General features: G+C 34.8%; 3 protein-coding genes across 3 annotated transcripts; 2 read left to right on the plus strand and 1 right to left on the minus strand.

Moving 5' to 3' along the window:
- The first annotated feature begins 13,173 nt into the window (after positions 1-13,173).
- On the plus strand, positions 13,174-16,511 carry LOC148569226 (uncharacterized). Its single transcript, XM_088484949.1, has 2 exons — positions 13,174-13,762; positions 15,622-16,511. Exons 1-2 carry the CDS (start codon positions 13,174-13,176, stop codon positions 16,509-16,511), a joined length of 1,479 nt encoding a protein of 492 aa, XP_088341075.1.
- Positions 16,512-16,532: 21 nt separating this feature from the next.
- On the plus strand, positions 16,533-17,521 carry LOC148569227 (uncharacterized). Its single transcript, XM_088484950.1, has 2 exons — positions 16,533-16,614; positions 16,710-17,521. The coding sequence occupies exons 1-2, from the start codon at positions 16,533-16,535 to the stop codon at positions 17,519-17,521; spliced, it is 894 nt and encodes a 297-aa protein (XP_088341076.1).
- Positions 17,522-17,930: 409 nt separating this feature from the next.
- On the minus strand, positions 17,931-20,158 carry LOC148569228 (uncharacterized). The gene is made up of 6 exons (XM_088484951.1): positions 20,138-20,158; positions 19,855-20,006; positions 19,544-19,729; positions 19,379-19,469; positions 18,279-19,261; positions 17,931-18,087 (listed from the first exon to the last, which is right to left on the minus strand). The coding sequence occupies exons 1-6, from the start codon at positions 20,156-20,158 to the stop codon at positions 17,931-17,933; spliced, it is 1,590 nt and encodes a 529-aa protein (XP_088341077.1).
- Positions 20,159-22,995: the final 2,837 nt, after the last annotated feature.

Raw genomic sequence — 22,995 nt, forward strand, 5'->3', positions numbered from 1 at the left:
GATAAAATATATTGTGTCAATTTTTTCATTATCGATTATAAAATAGAGAATACACACTTCTAATAATAATGAGTTTATGTGAATTATGATGGTTAATTTAAATTGAGCACCTAAAACTCAATATAATCCTAATAATATAAATTTTAACAACTTTTCTAAACAATAATAAAAAGATTAAAAAATATATCTTTTATTTAATTTTTATAAGTAAAAGAAGATTAAAAATTACTAATATTTTTTAATTTTTACCCAATAAATTTAATAAATATATATGAAAGGTAACAAAAAATAAACAAAAATTCTAAATAGCTCATAATAATTATTCTTAAAAGATAATGAGGCCCTTAATAAAAAAATATTTAATTCTAATTGGTACTTATTAACAGACAAATTAATAGTTTAATGTGTTATGTAGATATATTCTATTAACCCAAAAAATAAATATAGACAAAAACACTAATCAATCTCATAAAAATAAAAATAAAAAATTATAATTTTTTTTTAAAAATATTATTATCTTTTAAAATAATTATTAGAGGCTGATTAAATTTCTTTTTTTTTTTAATTTTAAGGTCTTTATAATAAACAGCAAGAAGTAAGAAAAAAAAAGGTCTCACACTACACACTTCCGAAATTCACGTTAATGGTTTTTATATTGAATTTTTTATTGTTTATTCTAATAAAATATCCTATTTTTAAATAATTAAACAGGGGATGAGGAAAGTTATTTTTTGTACTCCATTTTCTACTTATCAGTTTTTGCTACCCTTAAATTTTTACAGTAGGAGAAGTGTAATGCAGGCCAGTAATAATGATAAGATTAATTATGTTGGTGTATACAAAATATTAGCCACTAAATCATTTATTGGTATATTTTAAAATATAAAATATATATTAAAAATAAATTAAATAATATATATATTTATATACAAATATATAATAATTAATTTAATTTTTAGTTTTTCGATATATACATATTATTTTGTGATAAAATAAGATGATATTGAGACCAAGACTTTATGTCTCCAAAGCAGATATCAGTAAACAATTAAAATAAGATGAGGTTATGCCGTCTAGAATTATGGTAGTTATACAATTCCGTTGATACTTAAAAATATTAATAAAAATAAAATAATATTTTTTATATTTTGCAATGCCTTTTAATTAGTTTTACTCCAAACTAAAAAATATTTTTAGATATTAAAAAATTATTATTTTAATTTTAGCAATATTTTTTAAGTATTTTTAAAGTTGTATAATCAGCTTATCTACTATAATAATAACTACCATATAATGTACTTTAAAACAAAGCCCTAAGAGTGTGTTTGGAACAAAAGATTTAAGAAATTGATGTGCCTTGATTTGAAATGAATTGGAATAGAAATGAATTATTGTATTTGAAACTAATGAAGTAAAATAGAAATGGATTTGATTAAAAATTGATATAATGATATCATTTTATATTTTTAATTTTTGTTTACCACATGTAATTTTTCATTACCGCCCATAACTATAGTCAACCGGTGCAGTACAGTTGAGGCAGCATACCTCGATCGGCCATTCAGACTACCTAGGCAGGTCGTTTGGACAGACAGTAAGCTCAGTCGGTTGAGTGGTTGTTTCGGATGTCCTACCCCACTAAGGAGATCGTTCCAAGAAGATAGTGTAATAATTCGATTTTTTGTAAATCCATTTTTCTGGTTATTTTACAATTTATTTCGCAAAATTTTGAATTATGATTCAGTAACTATTAGTGAAGTATGTTTAATAGTAAAAAAAATTAAATTAAAAAATAATAATTAATAAGTTAAATTTGATTTTATAAAAGTAATTAATTTTTCTCGTCAAACTTGAGTAGTAAAAAGTAAACATTTATTTGTCATTGGTTTATTATTTTTATTAGAGTCTTTTTGAGCCAGAAATTAATTTTTAGTGACGATTTTGCGTGTGCCAAAAAAAATAGTTTCTTTAAGAATAATTTTTACATTGGTAATTGTGTCCTAAGATTAATATTAGCGATCCATTCATAATTTATTTCTTTAAGAATAAATCTTGGCTATTAATTATTTTACCACATGGTAACAGTTACTCCGAATCAAATTTCTGACTAGTATTTTGCAGAACTAAAGAGAATGATAAATAAATGTATTGATTCATCCACGGTTGATTTTGTGCCTCTGAAACTTGTACTTGTTCTCCAGATTATTGACTTGTTCTTGTACTGCTGTTATGTAGAAACATTTCGTTAATTATTTAACTTTAACCTCACGGTGGAACTACATTGAAGCTAAATAAAATTTTTTTGGATTCAAATAGGACACTTTAAACTTTAAGGACCAAAACAGAATTACGTCCAAACATTGAGGACTAATTTAGTACTTTACCCTAAAAATTTTAGTAAAAGTTAGGAATAAAACGGTAAAAAGCAGCAACTAAAATACATAACAGAGTTAATAAAGGGTAAAATAGTCCTTTAGGCTCCTAAGGGTAAAATTGGTATTTAACAAAAATATTAAGGCTAATTTGGTCATAAAAAATATTCGGATCAATACCTTAAAATTTTAATGCTAAACAAGGTTAAACGGTAAAACTAGAGTACTTAGGGACAAATTGGTAATTTTAGGCATAAAGTGAAAATAATTAAAAATAATTAATTAACTTAATGAAGGGTAAGAATGTCTTTTAGTAAAAATATGAGAGTAAAATGGTAAAGTAATAACATTAGTGGTAAAAGCATCACTAAAAACCTAAAGAAAATGGTAAAAGAAAAGTTATGTACAAAAGGATAAAATTAGAAATATATAAAAGACCAAAGACAAAATAGTAAACGTGGCAACGGTTGAGAGATTTAAAGAGAAGAGATTGGGTACAAGTTTTTATAAAAGAAAAGGGTAAAGAAGTTCCTTAGAGATAAATTTTATTTGCACTACAAGAAAAACGCTGAATACCGTCTGATTTAGCATCGTAGAGTAGCGGCGAATTTACCGTCACATTTACCAATGACATCAAATTCGTAATGTTAAGTAATTACCAGCGGATTCTATTTTCCAACGGTAAATCTGTCGGTATTATTTGGAAGGAAAATAAATTAAATTGGCACGTCTTTTACCGTCGAATTTTTCCGATGGTAACTCCAATTAGTGAGACACTGCGTTTTAGTGACCGGCAATGGTTTACCATTGCATTTTTCTGATGGTAAAGGGGCGTAAATTCAAATTATGAATCCTCTTCCCCCTCATTCGAAACCATCATCACCATCCCCCTTCTCTCCCTCTCCTTCCAGTGTCTCCGCAACCACCATCTGCTGCCACCGCCGAAACCACCACCATCACAGCCCATCTCCGTCACCGTCATCCCACTGCTGACCCCTCCTTCTTCCTCTCTTTTCTTCTGTCCTTGCACTGTCAAACCACCGTTGCAATAGCCATCATTGTGCCGTGGCTGCCTAGCCTTCGGCGAGTTCCCCATCCTTCGGCGACCACCCTTCCGCCACCTCTAGCTTCAGCAACCACCGTTTTGCCACCGTTCTGTCGTTCGGGGTTTCTTTAAACTCTGTTTCTCTTTCTTCTTCAAATTCTATTTTGGTTAGGTTATTTCATTATTCTAATTTTAGTTAGTTAATTTAGTTAGAGTTAATTTTTTTATTTTAGTAGATTTTAGGTGGTTAGGATAGGTTAGTTTTAGGATTATTAGTTCATGTTATATTGCTAAAAGTATTGGAAATTGAATGAATTGATGGATAATGCTGCTGATTTTGTGTTGAATATGCTAAATATGTGTGAATTGATGTTAAAAGACTATTTGTTTTGTTGAACAATTGTTGAAATTTAGTTGAATAGCATTGACTTGAATTTGATGCTGTCAACGGTTACTTAGTTGCGTTGATTTTGCATCTTTGATGTTTGTGCTTGCCAAGTGTTTGTTTATATGTCTCTATGTCTGTTGTCCATTTTAAATTGCATGTTGTAGCTACCATCTGATTTAGGATGTTTGATTTTTTCTCGACATAGTTAATTAAATCTCTTTGTGATATAGGATTGTAATGCGTTGGATATTATTTGCTAATTGAGTTTTGTGTATGTATGTTGTGTGTAAATGTCAAGTTGCTTTATTGAAGTGTTTTCCACACTTAGTATGTGATTTAGATCCAATAATTCACATTATGGTTGATATGGTTGTATTCTAAGATATTTGCTATTCAGATCATCAAATATTGAATTTAATGTTGTGGTATTAGTTGTAAGAATTATCTAGGTATTGTTATAATTTATTGTTAATTTGTTGTGCTGAATTTCTGTTAATTGGTATGCTATTTGAAGACATGATAACAGGTAGATGTGCTCCAGATCAAGCTATTGGTCATGGACATGGTTGAAGTTGTGGTAGAGAGAGGATTTCTTCTGGTATCCTCGGGAATTTTGGATCCTCTCCCTCTACTCTGACTATTCCGGTGATGCCACAGGTTGCGAATTTAGGAGACTAGTCGTTCATCATGGTCCTTAACCCCAACTATGTACCTCCTTTTACGGCGACGCCGCCCCCAGCGATGGATATCGCGGCCTCGGAGTCCAGCCATGGAAGTGAGGCAACTGATACCCTTCCACCACCTCCCATCGTACGATTGATTATTTGGCCTAACAGCGGCACGGGATAAGTATCACTTTGAGTCTTATATATTTCCTGTTTATGGTTATTACTAAAAGTGCCTGAAAATTGATTGTAGTTTTGTGGATATAAGTTTGAATGGCTGGTTAGTGTTTCTTATTTACTGATTATGGTTATTGCTGAATGTTCTTGAAAATTGATTCCTGTTTACTGATGATGGTTATTGCTGAAAGTTCCTAAAAATTTATTCCTGCTTAGTGGATCTAGGTTTATTTGATTGTGTAATTAGGAAATTGCCATATTGTTTTGTTTGTGGATTGTTGTTAGGCTTGCGTCGAACAACAATGCATGTACTCAGGAAATGACCAATGTCATCAAGTTGATGTATGACTATCCCTAGCCTAGCTACAAGAAGATCCTCACTGAGACCAGAGAGAGATGGTTTTAAAAATGGGCGGTAATTACTTTTGTTTTTAGTTTCAAACCTTTTTAGCTAGTTTATATCTTCTATCTTGCTTAGCTAATTTTAAAGTTTCTTTGTTGCAGCTGTACTTTATATGGGATGCTGAGCAAGATCTTACCATCAAGAAGATCTTTGACCATAGAATGGGTCAGCGGCTCTAGCAGATGCTGGAGGATGTTCGTAAGGGGCGGGACTACCTGACAACTTGGTTCTGACGGAAAATAAAAAAGGTTTTGTTAGTTAATTAGGAAACCGTGAGGGGGTCAGGCATAGGCTTCTCACCAACAAAATTAACAGGGAATCGACTAAGTCGTCTAAGTATACTGGCGGTTCAGCGACCTTCATGAAGACTAAGGCCAGGCTGGTACGTAATGACTTTAATTTTGTTAATAACATAGTTATATTCTTTTGTATATCATTACTAGGCATCCTAATCATATTGTTTCAATGCAACATTGTAGTCGAAATCGATGGATCGCGAGGCAACATTGGCGGAGACGTTCAAGTACACCCACATGCTGAAAGAGAACAAAGCGAGATTTGCTTATCAGCGGTCTCAGGACCATTATGTGAGTTAGTATACATATGATATTCTGCTATAAAATTATTAGAGATTAACTGTATATCTGTCATACTAATCACAATAACTTGTGTTACACAGGAGTCCTACACACAAAAACTAGAGGCCGCGACTCAACAGTCTCAGCAAAGTGGGGAAGATGTCGCTGATGGCTTTGCAACTTCAGTCATCGATCACAGTGCAGTTTTGCACAAAACTGCCTCCATGTCATACAAGAACCGCGTATACGAGTTGGGGTCATTCTTCGCCAGCAGCCTCTGCACCTCCACGTTGAGGCCATCGTCAGGCTCTGCCACCTGTCGAGCCCGAGGAAGGCGTTGATTTGAGGCTGCAGGTGCAGGAGCTACAACGCAGCCTTCACCAGTAGGATCGGGAGCTAAACGATTATCGGAAGAGGTATCAGGAGATTCTCACCCGCATGACGTCTACGGATGAGCTCAGGCTGGAGTGGAGGGAGTCACTGGAATGGCTTCAGCATATGGAGGCTCAAATGGAGGTGTACCAGGCCTAGATGCGCACTGCTGGCATCAACCCTACTAGTGGCAGCGGTCCTGCTGGTGGCACACAGACATCACTGCCTTTTCTGCCGCTGACTCAGGGCCACGGGACCGACGACGACGATAACTACCTGGATATGTAGTTATTAGTGTTTCATTTTATTGTTTCATTGTAGTTATTTTATGTACTTAACTTTTAATTTATTTGAACATTGTATTATTTATTTTAAATAATAAGTTTTCATTATTTATGAATTGACCATTAATTGTGTAAAAAATAAATCTAAATTTAAAATTAAAATTGATCATTTATTTCAATTTAAAAAGATTGATATTACCGTCGGATTCACCGTAGGAATAATACAACGGTAACAGTGTGCGAAACAATATTTTTTAGCGCCAAAAATACCATTGGAAAAATTTGTCGGTAACCAATTAGTTTTTTGAGTTGGACGAAAAAAATCAGACGGTAAACATTTACCGATGAGGTTTATGCCGATTGATTCATTCCAACTGTACTTAGTGTTTTTCTTGTAGTGTTGATAAGCGTCGTGGAAAAAGAAAACTGTAAACCCCAAGGTGCTAAGAGATTATCTAAGAAAGAGGAGCGTTTGCTCCCATGGAACCAGAACCATGATAAGGGATTATTTGAGGAGGAGAAGTTTCTACTCCGACAGAACCAAAACCATAAGATGTGGGGATGCCCATTTTATGTTGAAATATATTTCTCCAACTGTTAGCATACTACGGCGTCAAGCTCTACGACGATTGCCAGTTGCCAGAATGCACGTGGCTTTGTCCATTAGGCATGTATGCAGAACGTACGCAGTTGGAAAAACCATATTCGGGTTTAGTCCCGGATAACGTCGGGTTGCGGGTAGTCAACCGATGCATGAGTTCATGGCCTGCGTAGGACTAGGCATGCATCATACTTGGTTGCTGCATTTCTCTATGACTGTGATTTATTTATATTTCATGTATTCTATGTTTGTTTACTATTCTGCTATATACTTATGCTTGTACTTGTTTGCGTGACTTGCCGACACAACTGTGCGAACTCTTTGACTTAGGTTGCGGAACCCCTTAGGTTTTCCGTGTAGTACTCTGCTGGAAACCTTAGGTTCTCATCCTCTTAGTTTTCCCCGTTCCGTAGATGGGAACCAGCGTAATATTCTTTGAGTTTCCCGCATTTGGACAGGCGAGCAGCAACATCACAGGTGTGTTTGATGACTTTCTCCTTGCTTCAGCATAATATTTTTTCAGCTACCAAGATATCCATGAGCAGTAGTAGTAGTAGTATTTTTTGCTCTCACTCTGTATAGACTTTTAGAGGACTAGGTGCTTTTGTAAATACTTATATAAATAAGTTAGAACGGGTCCCATTCTAGGGTGGTTCTTGTGAGTCGGGGCCTGTTAGTATAAATAATGTAGTTTGTAAATATTTTTATGAACAAGCAACGACGTAACCCGGTGTGAACTATGATGTACTAAATAAGCCTTCAAACATATGTGCATGATATTATTATGTTTTTCTGTGCTTCATGTAGATATTATTTGTTTAACTATTGCCTAATTCGTTATATCTATCTAACACGCGATCTCGACTAGCGCTACAGGCTCATATGTATATATTTAATATAAGGTTTAGAGTCTCTAAGAAAAGCCGTGAAGTAGCAGTGCCTGACGGCTAGTATTGATCGTGATATGCTATAAATTGGGTCATTATAGATAGCTCAGGAGGCCTTAATGTTTGGAGGTTGGCCCAGGCGGTATGCCTCGTCGACCTAGTCATCTTGGACGACCAGCTTGATCGTCTTGCCTGATTGGCTCCGGTGACTAGCAAGGCCAGGCAAGGTGGCCTGTGCGGTTGGCCGAGGTGGACGGCTTGGGCGGTTTTGGTTGCTTTTCAGGTCGGCCAACGTGGTCAACGGGCAACCCTAGTAATCAAGGTTATATTCATGTTTGATATTCTTATCTTTTCCCCTTCTGTTTTTGCATTATTTCATTCTTAAATTTCAAAAAAGAGTTGCATTCTAGTTGAGGGTTCTACATGGACTTCTCAGGTCTATTATTTGAATCTGAGGACTAACTTTTATTTAATTAACAATTTGTCAATAAAATAACAAATAAGTGAAGATTAAAAGAGAAATTTTAAATTATGGCTGGTTTCAAGTGAAAAAAAAAAAGAGAAACTTTTAAATTAAGATTTCAAAATTGTAAACTGATAAAATTGCGAAAGAATAAGAAAAGAAAAGAATGCGAACTTTTATTGATTATTGATTGATTGAATTGTATTGAATTGAAGTGTAAACTATGAAGGTAAAACTAAGTATATATAGAGCATTGGCCTATGAAAGATAAAAGCAAATAAATATAAGATAGAGATAAAGATAAAGATAACTATAAAATAAGATAAAGACTAAAATTATAATTGAATTTGTGTATTCTGTTTGGCTGAATTTGTGGGCCGTGAGACCTCTTTATTGTTGTCATGGGCTAAGGTGGAAGAGTGGTTTAATACGCCCCCGCAAGCTGGAGGATGAAAGATGTCAAGAACACTAAGCTTATTCAGATTAAGATGGAAGGGTTGAGGAGACAAAGGCTTGGTGAAGATGTCAGCTAGTTGCCCAGAAAAGGGAATTTGGAGAAGTTTCATCACTCCAGCTTGAGCTTTTTGTCGAACCAAGTGACAATCAACCTCTAAATGTTTGGTCCGTTCATGAAAAACTGGGTTAGCAGCAATATGAAGAGAACTCTGATTATCACAATATAAAACTGGTGGGCGGATAGGAGAGATGCGTAAAAATTATAACACATTTAGTATCCATTGAAGTTCACAAGTTGTGTTGGCAAGTGCATGATATTCTGCTTCCGTGGATGAGCAGGCAACGGTGGTTTGTTTCTTGGTCTTCCAAGAGACTAAAGAACTGCCTAAGAAGAAACAATAACCTGTTAAAGATCACCGAGTGTCAGGACATCCGGCCCAATCAGAGTCATTGAAGCCGAGAAGCTGAATTTCTGATTCCCTTGGAAAGAAAAGTCCTTTGTCGGGACTAGTTTTCAGATATCGTAACACATCTTTGGCAGCTTGAAGATGAGATTCAGTAGGAGATGCCATGAATTGACTTAATTGTTGAGTGACATACATGATGTCCGGTCCAGTAGTGGTGAGATAGATAAGACGGCCAACCAAACGATGATATACAAAAGGGTCGGATAGTAGGGGACTTTTGTCTTGATATAGTCTTGTGGTACTATCCATTTGAACAGAGGCAGGTTTAGCACCTAATAAACCAGAATCCTCCAAAAGATCAAAACAATATTTTCTCTGAGATAAGCAATTCCCTTATCTGATTGAGCAACCTCAATACCCAAAAAATATTTTAATGGGCCCAAGTCTTTAATTCAGAAGTGTTGGTGCAAAATAGACTTAATGGCAGCAAGTTCAGAAATGGAATTACCAGTGAGAACAATGTCGTCAACATAGACTAAAAGGATAGAAATTTGATCACCAATGAATTTGACAAATAGACTATAATCAGATGAGGTCTGCTGATATCCATGAGATAGCAAAAGATGAGAAAGTTTGTCATACCACATACGACTAGATTGTCGTAAACCATACAGTGACTTTAGTAGCTTACAGCATTGATTCGGTTGAGGAGATGTAAATCCGGGTGGCAGAGTCATATAAACATCCTCAAAAAGATCCCCATGTAAGAAAGTATTATTGACATCCAACTGATGTATGGGCCAATTCTTCATAGAGGCCAATGCTAAAACTAATCTGATGGTGGCAGGCTTGACAACAGGGGAGAAAGTTTCCAAGAAATCAACACCTTCAGTTTGAGTAAACCCTTTAGCCACAAGGCATGCTTTATATCGATCAACTGAACCATCAGGCTTGCGTTTGATGCGATAGACCCATTTATAGCCAACCGGCTTAACCCCTGCAGGGCAATCAACAAGACGCCAAGTTTTGTTCAACTCAAGAGCATCCAACTCATCTTTTATAGCACTACGCCAATTAGAGTGTTGATTGGCGTCCTTAAAATACTTTGGCTCAACGTCAGAATGTAGGGATAAAAGAAACTTTTTATGTAAAGATGAAAGAGAAGAAAAAGATATGACTGAAGATAAAGGATACTTGCACTTTGAGGGAGATTGATTTGTAGAGATGAGAGAAGAATTAGACAAGTAATCAGAGAGATATGCTGGAGGTCGGTGAGGCCGGTCGGAATGACGAGGATGGGGTTGCTTAGGTAGTGAAGAAGGTGACGGGAGATGAGAAGGTGATGGTGGACTGGTGCCTAGTGTTGAAAGTGATTCGGTGGTCATGGGTTCAAGTTGGTTAGGAAACGATAGTGAGGAAGAAGGAGAGGTTGTTGGAGAAAATAAAGAACTAGGTGGAGCTGGGTCAATGGGTATAGGTGAGGGTTCAACTGGAAGACTAACTGAATCTTGTTTTTGAGAAGGTGTGTTTGGCAATGTTAGGCTGAGTGTATGGAATTGGACATTTTTTGTGACTAAGGGCAAGATCATTTCATAAAAAATCACGTTTCTAGAAATCTAAATTCTTTTATCTTCTAAAACATAAACAATATATCCTTTAAAACCATGTTGATAGCCAATAAATACAGCATTTTTGGCTCTTGGATCAAATTTTGATCTATTTGCCATTAGGGTAGAAACAAAACATAAACATCCAAAAATTTTAAGGTCATGATAATTTAGTGGATGATTGAATAAAATCTCAAATGGTGTTTTAAAATTAATTGCGGATGATGGAACTCTGTTAAATAAATAAACAGCATGTCTAACAGCATAAGACCAAAAAGATGATAGTAAATTAGATTGAAACATAAGAGCACGAGCTATATTCAAAATATGTTGATGCTTGCGTTCTACCCTTCCATTTTGTTGAGGAGTTTCAACACAACTACGTTGATGAATAATGCCCTTTGAAGCATAAAAATCAGGTAAAATAAATTCTGGTCCATTATCGGAACGAATAGTTTTGACTTTGGAGTTGAATTGTGTTTCAATTAAAGTAATAAAATTTTTAATTTGATTTTGCACTTCTCCTTTTGATTTTAATAAAGTAACCCATGTAAAGCGGCTAAAATCATCAAGAATAGTAAAAAATATTTATGATTATGAATAGAATTTTGTCAAAACGGACTCCAAATATCAAAGTGTAATAAATCAAAACTTGCATTGGCTTTGTTAAAACTTTGAGAAAATGAAAGTTTCTTTTGCTTAGAAAGATGACAAATGTCACAAGCCTCGTCATGATGCATAGAGATAAAAGGAAATTGTTTATGTAAATGATTAAGTCTTTGCCCAGAAAGGTGTCCTAAACGAAAATGTCATGTATTGGAAGGTATAATGGGTGGAGATTGGATGGAATTTATGGAGTGTGTAGTGGATGAATTTTTACCGAAATTTGGTTCAAAGACATATAATCCCTCTCTCATTCTGGCTAAATCAATCGTTCCCAAATTGTTACTCTGTAGAGTGCAAGAAAAAGATGAAAAAGTGAGTTCACATATGAGTGCTGAAGTAATTTTTGAAACAGAGATAATATTAAAGTTGAAATGAGGTAAATAAAGAACATCATGAAGAACCAAGGATGGTGAAAATTGAACGATGCCTTTATAAGAAACAGTAGTTCGAGAACCATTTGGTAAATGAACAATAATATGAGAAATTTAATGTGTAAGAAATAAACCAAGACAAATTTGATGCAATGTGATCTGTGGCACCAGAATCAATGATCCAAGTATTCAAGAATGAATCTCAATTTGAAGAATTGTTAACAGTAGAAAAAGTATTGAAAGAACAAAGATAATGAGTAGTTGGACTTGACAAAAGCTCAAGTTGGTTTGAAGGACGAGCTTCTTCATTAAAAGGAAGTGCCATGAAAGAAAAGTGTTGGGCTGACGAAAGGTCCAAAAGAGACTTCGGATGAAGTTGCTGGTGTGCCCTTTCTCCTTGATCTAGGACAGAGTAAGGAGGTTGATTATTCATAGTGGGAGGAGAAGTTGAAGGGGTTTTAAGATCTGAATTGGTTGATTTACCCATGGATGTCAGCAGAGCTCAAGAGGAGCTCTGATACCATGATAAAATTGTGAAAGAATAAGAAAAGAAAAGAATGCGAACTTTTATTGATTATTGATTGATTGAATTGTATTGAATTGAAGTGTAAACTATGAAGGTAAAACTAAGTATATATATAGAGCATTGGCCTATAAAAGATAAAAGCAAATAAAGATAAGATAGAGATAAAGAAAAAGATAACTATAAGATAAGATAAAGGCTAAAATTATAATTGAATTTGTGTATTCTGTTGGGCTGAATTTGTGAGCCGTGAGATATCTTTATTATTGTCATGGGCTAAGGTGAAAGAGTGGTTTAATATAAATGAAAATCTAAGCGTAAAATAATCATATTACTACATAGTAGTAAGTATCACAGTTCAATATCAGTAAGAATCTTATAAAAAAGAAATCATATTAAATGAAGTTATCGTAAATTTAGCGATCCTGACAATAAGCGGCTTAATTTTTTTGATATGGAAGGCTTGTGCGTGTCTTTTCTGGATATGGAGTCATGGGGTTCCAGACCAATCTGTGGGGTAGCTTTTTTGATAGTGTCAGGTCCAAGAACTCGGACCGTGCGACTTGTTTGAGTTTCAGATTTGGCTCAACAAATCGGGAGGTCCGATTTGGAGACGATGAAATTTTGGATTTTCGGAAGGTGGTACTCGCACCCTCCGAGTTGTTAGTAGTGTGTATTTTTTTTTATTAATTGGGTTATGAAATCGGATGGTGCGATTTTAGTATTTTATAATTTTTTTGAACGAACTAAACCTAATCGCAGGGTCTGAGTTGTTTGTGACTTTAAATAAAAGTGTGTGAATGCTGGATTCGAGCAAATCACATTGTTTCTCTGTTTCTTACTTGCTTGGCATGATAGCTAAAAATCTAGTACTCAAGTTTATGATCTTGTTTATGTGATTGAGAGAAATGAGTGACAGAGTTTTATTGAAGGTGTATTATTTTGGGCAGATTTTGTTACAAACATCTGAAGGAGTAACATTTGTTTGTGAAAATCTGTTAGATGTTGTGATTCCTTTCACAATCTCATTTGAGGAGCTCAAAGGTGTGATCTGTGAAAATATTCATTCTAAGAGGGCAAGAAGAATATCCTGTATTCTATATAGATATCCTATACAAGTGTTTGGTAGATTCGTCCAGTTTCAAACCAAATATGTAACTGACGAAGGGAGCATGCAAGAGATGTTTTCAATGTATATTGAAAATCGGAGTCAACTCCCGTTCATCGAGTTGTATGTTGAGTTTGAGCAATCTGAGACCGACCGGAATATTCTACGAGAAGATTACAATAGTGACAGTGAAGAAGAGTTTGAAAGCAACTACGAAGTTGTTGGTCCAGATGGAGATGAAGATCAAGGTGACGGACCTATGGCTCCGGATGTGTCAGATATGGCAAATGCACTGGCAAACGAAGTGCAGTTTGAAGAGCCATCATTCATGCGAGTTTTGGATTTGGAAGCCATGCATGTTCCGGAGTTTCCGGATTATATCAGTGCAGGTACGTAATTCTCCGTATTTATAAAAAGGATTAGAATTTTTTTTAATAATTTATCTTGATAGTTGGACCAACTAGCTAAGTGAAGTGTGAAAATATACTCGATTAGTATTTATTTTTGTTTACCTGTTTGTGTATTTATGTTTAAGATAGTAAATTCTTTAGGGAGTTATTGAATTAGTTGAATATAAATTAGAATTTATTGGTAAATTAGTAAATTAGTTAAATATCAATTAGTATTTACGAGTTAATTTAGTAAATTAAGTAAATATAAATTAGTATTTATTATGAGTGGAGAAAGAGCACCTTGGTACCTATCTACAAGAATAAGGGGGATAACAAAGTTGCGAAAACTATAGAGGGATCAAGCTTATGAGTCATACCATGAAGTTATGGGAAAGGGTGATAGAACGGAGGTTGAGAAAAGAGACACAAGTAACAGAGAACCAATTTGGATTCATGCCAGGCAGATCTACCACTGAAGCGGTATACCTTTTAAGAAGGATGATGGAGAGGTATCGTAGTAATAAAAGGGATCTACATATGGTGTTTATTGATTTGAAAAAAGCGTATGATAGGGTACCAAGGGAGGTCTTATGGAAGGTTTTAGAAAAGAGGAGGGTAAGGATCGCATATATTCGTGCAATTAAAGACATGTATGATGGGGCCACAACTAGTGTGAAGACTCAAGGTGGTGTGACAGAGGAATTTCCTATTGGTATAGGATTACACCAGGGATCATCCTTAAATCCATACCTTTTCACATTAGTCTTGGAAGTACTCACAGAGAACATCCAAGAGCCTGTGCCATGGTGCATGCTTTTTACCAATGATATTGTCCTTATGGGAGAGTCAAAGGAAGACCTAAATAAGAAGTTAGAGTTATGGAGAGAAGCTTTAGAAGTGTATGGTCTGCGCATAAGCCGTAGCAAGACAGAATATATGGAATGTAAGTTCAGTCCGAGAAGGGAAAACCCTAATATAGAGGTGAAGATTGGAGAAAACACCCTACGAAAAGTTAAAAGTTTCAGGTATCTTGGATGCATCATACAGGATAATGGAGAGATTGAATAGGATGTAAATCATAGGATCCAAGCAGGGTGGTCAAAATGGCAGAGTGCATCTGGTTTTATATGCGACAAAAAAGTGTCTTTAAAACTTAAAGGTAAATTCTATCGCACCGCTATAAGACCGGCTATGCTTTATGGTACGGAGTGTTGGGCGGCTAAAGGGGAGCACGAACATAAGCTGAGTGTGGCAGAGATGAAGATGTTGAGATGGATAAGTGGTCATACGCGATTGGATAAAATAAGGAATGAAGATATAAGGGAGAGAGTTGGAGTAGCACCCATTGTGGAAAAGATGGTTGAATCGCGTCTTAGATAGTTTGGACATGTGAGAAGAAGACCGATAGAACATCCAGTCAGGAGGGTGGATAAGATAGAAGATGGACAAGGGGCGAAAGGCAGAAGAAGACCTAAGAAGACCATCCATGAGGTGGTCAAACGAGATCTACATGTAAATGGTCTCTCTGTAGACATGACACATGACAGAGCACAATGGCGTCGTTTGATTCATGTAGCCGATCCCACTTAGTGGAACAAGGCTTTGTTGTTGTTGTTGTTGTTTGTTGTTGTTGTAGTATAAAATAGTAAACTAGTAAATTAGTTAAATATAAATTAGTATATGTTAGTAAATTACTTGAATATAAATAAGTATTTGTTAGTAAATTAGTAAATTAGTTAAATATAAATAGTTTGGATTTATATCATAATTGATGCAGTAAAAATTGATTTACCTTTATTTTCGATGTTTAAATATTTGTGTATTAAATATTTTTTGTATGGCTGTCCTGGTGGCAGAAATTTCTTTTGTCGCAGATGGTGAATTCGCCATTGGGATAGAATTCAGTTTCAGAGAAGTTGTTATTAAGGTGATAAAAGAGTATACCATACGAAGAAGCGTAGACTACCGGGTGTATGAGTCTGAGCCGTTGACATTTTATGCGAAGTGTACACAGTATGGTTCAGGGTGTGATTGGCTTATCCAGGTTAGCATGATCAGCCGGAAGTACTATTGGGTTATAAGGAGGTATAATGGCAGTTACACATGTACCAGAGCCACAATTTCTCAAGATCATTCAAAGCTGGATTCGATCACAATTACAGAAGCAATAAAGCCGTTTGTTGAGGCTGACCCCGCCTTAAAGGTAAAATCGGTTATAGCAGAGGTGCAATCGAAGTTCAACTACACCGTTAGTTATCGGAAAGCATGGTTGGCTAAGCAAAAGGCAGTAGAAAAAATATTTGGAGGCTGGGAAGCATCGTACAAAGCCTTGCCTATATGGTTTGAGGCCATGTGTCATAAGGAACCATCAGCTGTTGTTCATTTTGAGACTATGCCTGCATATCAAGGAGATGACTTGGTGACTGATATTCGTGTATTGCATCGTGTCTTTTGGAGTTATTACCCCTGCATTAGAGCATTCAGACATTGTAAGCCAGTTGTCCAGGTGGATGGGACTCACTTGTACGAAAAATACAAGGGTTGTCTACTAGTGGCAGTTTCACAGGATGGCAACAACAATATCATCCCAATTGCGTTTGCTATTGTGGAGGGAGAGACTTCTGATGCGTGGCACTTTTTCCTTAGTAACCTTCGTCAGCGTGTTATCACTCGAGATGGTGTGGGACTAATATCTGACCGTCATGAATCCATAAATGCAGCTGTGGAAAGGAGTAACGGGGCTTAGTCACCTCCTAGAGCTTTTCATATGTTTTGCATCAGGCATATAGAGTCGAATTTTCTGAGAAAATTCAAGGCGCCGTACTTGCAGAAACTGGTCGTCAATATAGGTAACACTCAGTAAAGCTAATTAATTTAGTAACAGAGTTACCTTTAGTAAGTGTGTTGACCTATTTTTTTTCATTTGTTTCTTTTTATCCTGCAGGATATTCGAGGACGGTGCGGGAGTACGAAGTGTGTTACCAGCGGTTACGAGAACGGGACGAGGCCTACACTAACTGGTTAAACCGAATCCCCTGCGAACAGTATGCGTTGGCTTTTGATGGTGGATATCGATGGGGTCATATGACGACGAATATAGTGGAATGCATCAATTCAGTATTGAAGGGTGCACGCATTCTCCCCATTACTGCCCTTGTGAAGGCAACATTCTACAGGCTTAACGAGTTGTTCACCCGGAAAAGAGCCGAGGTAGAAGCCCGGATTAATACTGGCCATGTGTTTTCTAATGTCGTGACCTCAAAGTTGCATGCAAACCAACTTGCATCAGGAAACATTCAGGTTAGTTGCTTTGACCGGCAGAATGAGGTCTTTGAGGTGCGTGAGATGCCAAGTGGACTGGAATTTGCAGTCGACCTACGTGGCCTTCGATGTGACTGTGGTGAGTTCCAAGTGGACCAGATCCCCTGTCGACATGTGTTCGCATGTTGTGCTAACCAGCGACTGGATTGGCAAGCGTATGTGCAGATGGACCAAGTTCGGCGGGTGTACCGAGCAAGGTTTAGGCTACTAGGTAATCCCACTACATGGCCTGCTTATAACGGACCTCGGTTCATGCCGAATCCGTTCCTCAGACGAGTCACGAAAGGTCGCCCCAGAATGACGCGCTTCTTGAATGAGATGGACACGCGAATGTTATGTCGGCCTAGGCAATGTAGGCTCTGTGGAGCTGAGGGACGCAGCCGTAGCAGATGCCGTCAATCAGGTAGTGCAAATGCTGACGGAGATGCTCAGTAGATTCACATTCTAAGATGATATTATATATGTAGCATTATATAGTATGGCATGAGTTGTCCATTTGAGTTAACAACGTATGATATATGTAACATTGTATAATATGACATGAATTCTCATATTGAGTTAATATGACCTGCTCTATGTAGCGTTATAAACTAACAATCTAGTATTGTTCTGCATCTGTAGCATTATATAATATGACATCAATTGTCCAAATGAGTTAATTTGAAACATTAATACATAGTCCAGATCGTTAATACATAAATAAGTTCATTAATACATAAATACTCTAAACATACAAAGTAATGTTACCATAGTCCAGGTCGTTAATACATAATGTCCAACACATACAAAGTACTCTAAACATAGTCCACATTCTTAATACAAAAATAAGTTTATTACACCACAACTACTTTCTCATTGCCCACTTTATATCCTTCACAAAGTTCTTGCATTTTTTTGCGGCCTTTTTGAACACAGATAGAGTGTAGCGATTAGTGCTACGATGTGACGGATCAATTCTTAGATTGTAACCTTTGACTTTGTCATCCGGTGTGTGTGCCTGAGTTGTATACAATTTAATAAAAACAATTAAATATAGCACACTAGATAATCAAATCAACAGAGATACCACATATTATTTAGTCAAACCACACAAATATACCATTTATGAACAAAAAATACACAACACAATACCATTTATGAACACAAAATGAATAACTAATCGAACATCTAAAGCAAAATACACAACATAATACCATCATTACGGGATTCCTCATCCTCATCGAACTCCTCTATTTCATCATCCTCATCATCGTCCTCGTCATCCGGGTCATCTACTAGATATGCATTGGTCTCCTGCTCGAGTGTGTTACCATCTTCTTCAAGAGGTCCCATGGAAACACGGTTAGGATTTTGACTATTAAGAACTCCGCGTCCACCTTCACTTCTACTAGAGTCAACAGATACGAACCCTCTAGAAGCAACCGATGAGGTATGGCACGGAAGCCTCGCATCCAACGAATACCTACCTGCCATGAACTCATGCTGATTGCCATATTGTGATTGTCCTGCATCTGCAGCCATGAACCCAAGCAATTGGCTAAAAGAACCTCCTTCTCCTGGTTCAAACTGTGACATACCCCAATATTGTTGATGTATTGGTAATGACGGGGTGAACTGTGTCTGAGGTACATACTGACTTGAGGACTGAGGTTGTTCTTGTGGAAGCGGATTTGGAGGTGATGGTGGCGGCGACTGTGGCAATTGTTCCTCATTGTCATCATCCGCATCCTGACTACCCTCATCCATATCCTCATTACCCTCATCATTCTCTTGAACCACAAGAATCGACAAGTTCAAGCGGTCCCCAAATTTTGATTGGTACCAGTACATGTAAGTATCCAATGGATACTGTGAAGGCATGGGAAGCTCAGAAAGAACGTGGTTATACCTGTTTGTCCAATGCATCACCCAAAATGAATGACTCGGTGTCGTGGCCCAATTAAGATTCTTAGGACCAGTCAGGACTTCTCCATGCACCTTGTCCAGATTCCGTTCCTGATGAGGTACTCCCTGAACGAAATCGAACTGTTGCCTAATCCTATCGGTAGCATGCCACTCGATACATTCGAATGACACCAACGGCACCGTAGTGCTCCAGACAACCGATTGCATGTAGATTTTGGTAGGAATTATATTCGGATCCACGCGATCCACAGCATAAGCAGCCCACACAAACTGCAAAAATAAATGAAACTCATAATTACAACCCACATAACAGTTACAATAACAATGCTTCATAAGATTTACCTAAACCCTAAAACTGAAACTAATACTTCTTTAATAAAAACAAACCTGGCCTTCTTGAAGTTCATCAAAGGCCTTCCTAAAGTGACTTAGCGTCAGATATCTATATCGTCGGTCACCACGCTCCCAGTTACGCCACCTAATATGATATATTTATTTAGTTCAACTGAATTCTAAATATCAAGATACGGGTACATTGTAACATAATATTACATGTTTGCTACCGAAAAACTGCGGGGTTCCCTAAGAAGCGGCGATAGATAAGGCAGTCGGATCCAAGCCCATCCGAGCAGAAGTGTTAGTGGACCATCGATTTCCTTACAGTCAAAGCGGGATGCCCTGCATAATGCCTTGTAGAGGTGTGCTAGGCATGCCGATCCCCAACTGTATTGTCCAATACTGCCAAAATCACGAAGTAATGGTAGAAACTTCCAGTGCACACCTACCCCAGATTTATCCCCAAACAAGATCGTCCCGATCAACAACATAATGTGGCACTTCACATATGTGTATCTGAGTGCTACCGTTCGATTAGAGCATTCACCAGTGCTTTCTGACATCGTACTACACCAATCTGAGATGTATGATAAAATCCAGTAACTCGTAAATGCTCCTCCACCCTATCGTTGTACCGATTCGGAGGAACTGGATGGTCACATGTCAACATTCTTAATTTCTACAAAAAACATAACAAATTATTAGTCAACTCATTCATTAACTATTACTAACTTACTACTAAAAGGCAAGAATTTTTTAACTACAGCAACTCATTAACAAAATTTACACAACTAACTCAACACATATTACTTGAAACAACACAACTGTCATAAACTATTTGACTAAATCCAACTAAAACAAATAATTATAACTTCTAAAATGAAATGAATTATTAATCTTTAAAATTTTTTAAAATTAACTATTAATAACATTAACTAATACATACATTCCTAATCAATTCTCAAGAATGTTACAACATTAGAGATGCTGTTTATTTATTTGCAGTAAAAAATTTTTTTCTAATATATAACATTATAATTTGTAATATTAATTATCTATTAACTATTACTTAAGTAAAATTAAACACATATTTCTAAATTTTAAAAAATACTAATAATCATTCTCATTATCTTTCTAAATTCATTTTCTAATAACAATAATAATTAACTTCTAACAATGATAATTATAATTAACAAAAATAAACTAACGTACTTTTAAAAATTAATACTAACCATTCAGTTTTTTTTCCTAAATTCAATTACTCACAACCACAATAATATTTAATTTCCTAACAATTATAACTAAAAATTTTAAGAAAGATTTCAAAAAAATAAACGTTGCATAAAAAAATTAATAATAATTCGGTTTACATTTTATAATTAATTTTCTAAATATTAATAATTCACTTCCTAACACTAATAATTATAATAAAAATATTAAACAAATTAAAAAAAATATTACGTTTGTTTTACATAAATATAATATCATTCTATTTATATTTTCAGATTCAATGTCTAACAACAATAATAATAATTAACCCCTAATAATAATATTTTTTATAAAAAAATAGTGAAAAAATTTTAGAAAAAAATTAAAAACGTTGAAGAATAGTCTTAACTATTCTATATATATTTTAAGTTCAGATCCTAACAACAATAAGAACAACTCAATTTCTAACAATAATAATTATAATGATAAAATTAAAAAAAATTTAAACAAACTTACATAATCAGAATGACTGAGATAGTGTATAATATGAAGCTCAAGGCGATCAACATCTTTAATTTTATGTTTCTTTGTCATTTTTCTTTTTTTTTCTCCACCATGCACACCCACTAGCAGCAGAGGAATGAAGAAGAAGAATGGAGTTTTGAGGTTGAGAGTGAATGCTAAAAGTGATAACTCAGATGGTGAGAGTCCTTATTGCATGGTCAATGTTAGTATTCAGGGGACCGTTTGGGGAGTGAGCTTTGCTTGACGCGTGTCCAACATACCACAAAACGGATCGTCCGTTTTGGTAACAACTTTTCGGACCATCCGTGTTGCAACTTAGATGTCGCACGGTCTGATTTCCTTCAGCACCTGACACCACACCAATGTGTAGCCTCCCTCTTTTCCATAATCGGGTGCAACACCAGCTAGGCTTCCATATACAAATTAAAAAGCGACAATAAAGTTGTGTCATTTTAGAAAATGGATCATTTTAACTTTTTTTAGTAAAATATAATATCTTATCATATATTCTTTAAATAAGATAAAAAAAAAAGTGAGAGGATATTGAATGATGAGAAATTATACTTAAAAAAATATGAGAAATTTTTTTTTTCAGATGATATATTTGTTTGCTTATTTCATGTTGTTCACACTTCACACACGATATGAATATAAGATATTTTTATTTTATTTTTAATTGCTTGCAATATCTAAATTATTCGTCAATAATGCTTTGTCCTATAGATTCATTCAAGCATATGCGGTATACCCTGAAACTCTGCTTCAATTAAGTTTTCCATGCATTTCTTGGGAAATTGTGTTGTTCGCCTTCATTCGGTGTTCATACATACATATTATATAGTCTAACTTTTGATATGGGTATCATTTTTAGCCACTTTTAACTATATTTTTTAAAGATAGTTGTATGGTGAATTTTTTATAGTATAAAGTGTGATGCGTGATATATATGCTTTTTAATTTTAGTATCGGGTTTTCAATGGTGTTTTTAAACAATATAGAACTTCATATATTTTTTTACATGGAGAACATAAATAATTTAAGAATCAAATTTATGACTTTTATTTTTTTTAACATGTAAATTTGAGGATTAGATTTATTTTTTTATTTTAAAATTTTTTAAACATACAAATTTGAGTGTTAAGTTTGTATTTTAGTATTAAATTTTTTTAAATATACGAATAAGACCCCTCAATTTGTTTTACAATAAAAAAAAAATTTATTTTAATATATATCGGACCTTTCAATTTGTGAACTTAAGAAATTTGATTCTCAGATTTTTCTATAAATTTTATTATTCTTTAAATTTGATGAGAGTTCGATTTGTTATTTAAAATTTTAAAAAATTAAAATTTATATAAAAGAAAATATACCGATTAACCATTATCATAGATTACACACTAAAAAAATTAGCCTTATATATATGTTTAATTTGAAACAACAATAATTTCATGTAAAAAATAGATGTCGCAATTAATAGAGAATAATTCCAGCACATAATAAGAACCAAGTTTTGATTTTTATTGACCATATATGAGAATTATTTTAAGATTTTTGTATAGTATTTTAAAGATAGTTAATAAGAATCTAAAGATTAAGACTTTTAACTCTTTATGTTTTAATATTACTAAAACGAAAAAAATATTTTATATATAGAAAAATTACTTTTGTCTTCTTATTAACCATTTAAAAAAAAACATTTATTAACAATTGTATTTTTGACATAGATAATATGTAAATGCTTCTAAAAATGTTAAATGGTATAAAAGCATTGCAATGAGGAGCTTATTAACAATTGTAAGAATTTTGTTAAATTTATAATGTCTTTAAAACTTTGTTAACAAATTTCATATAATAATAATAATAATAATAATAATAATAATAATAATAATAATAATAATAATTACTTAACATTTTCGAAAATTAATTTTACTATG

The sequence above is a fragment of the Arachis ipaensis genome, chromosome B4 (genome assembly GCF_059453495.1).
Source record: "Arachis ipaensis isolate K30076 ecotype BB chromosome B4, ASM5945349v1, whole genome shotgun sequence".
NCBI classification, from domain to species: Eukaryota; Viridiplantae; Streptophyta; class Magnoliopsida; order Fabales; family Fabaceae; genus Arachis; species Arachis ipaensis.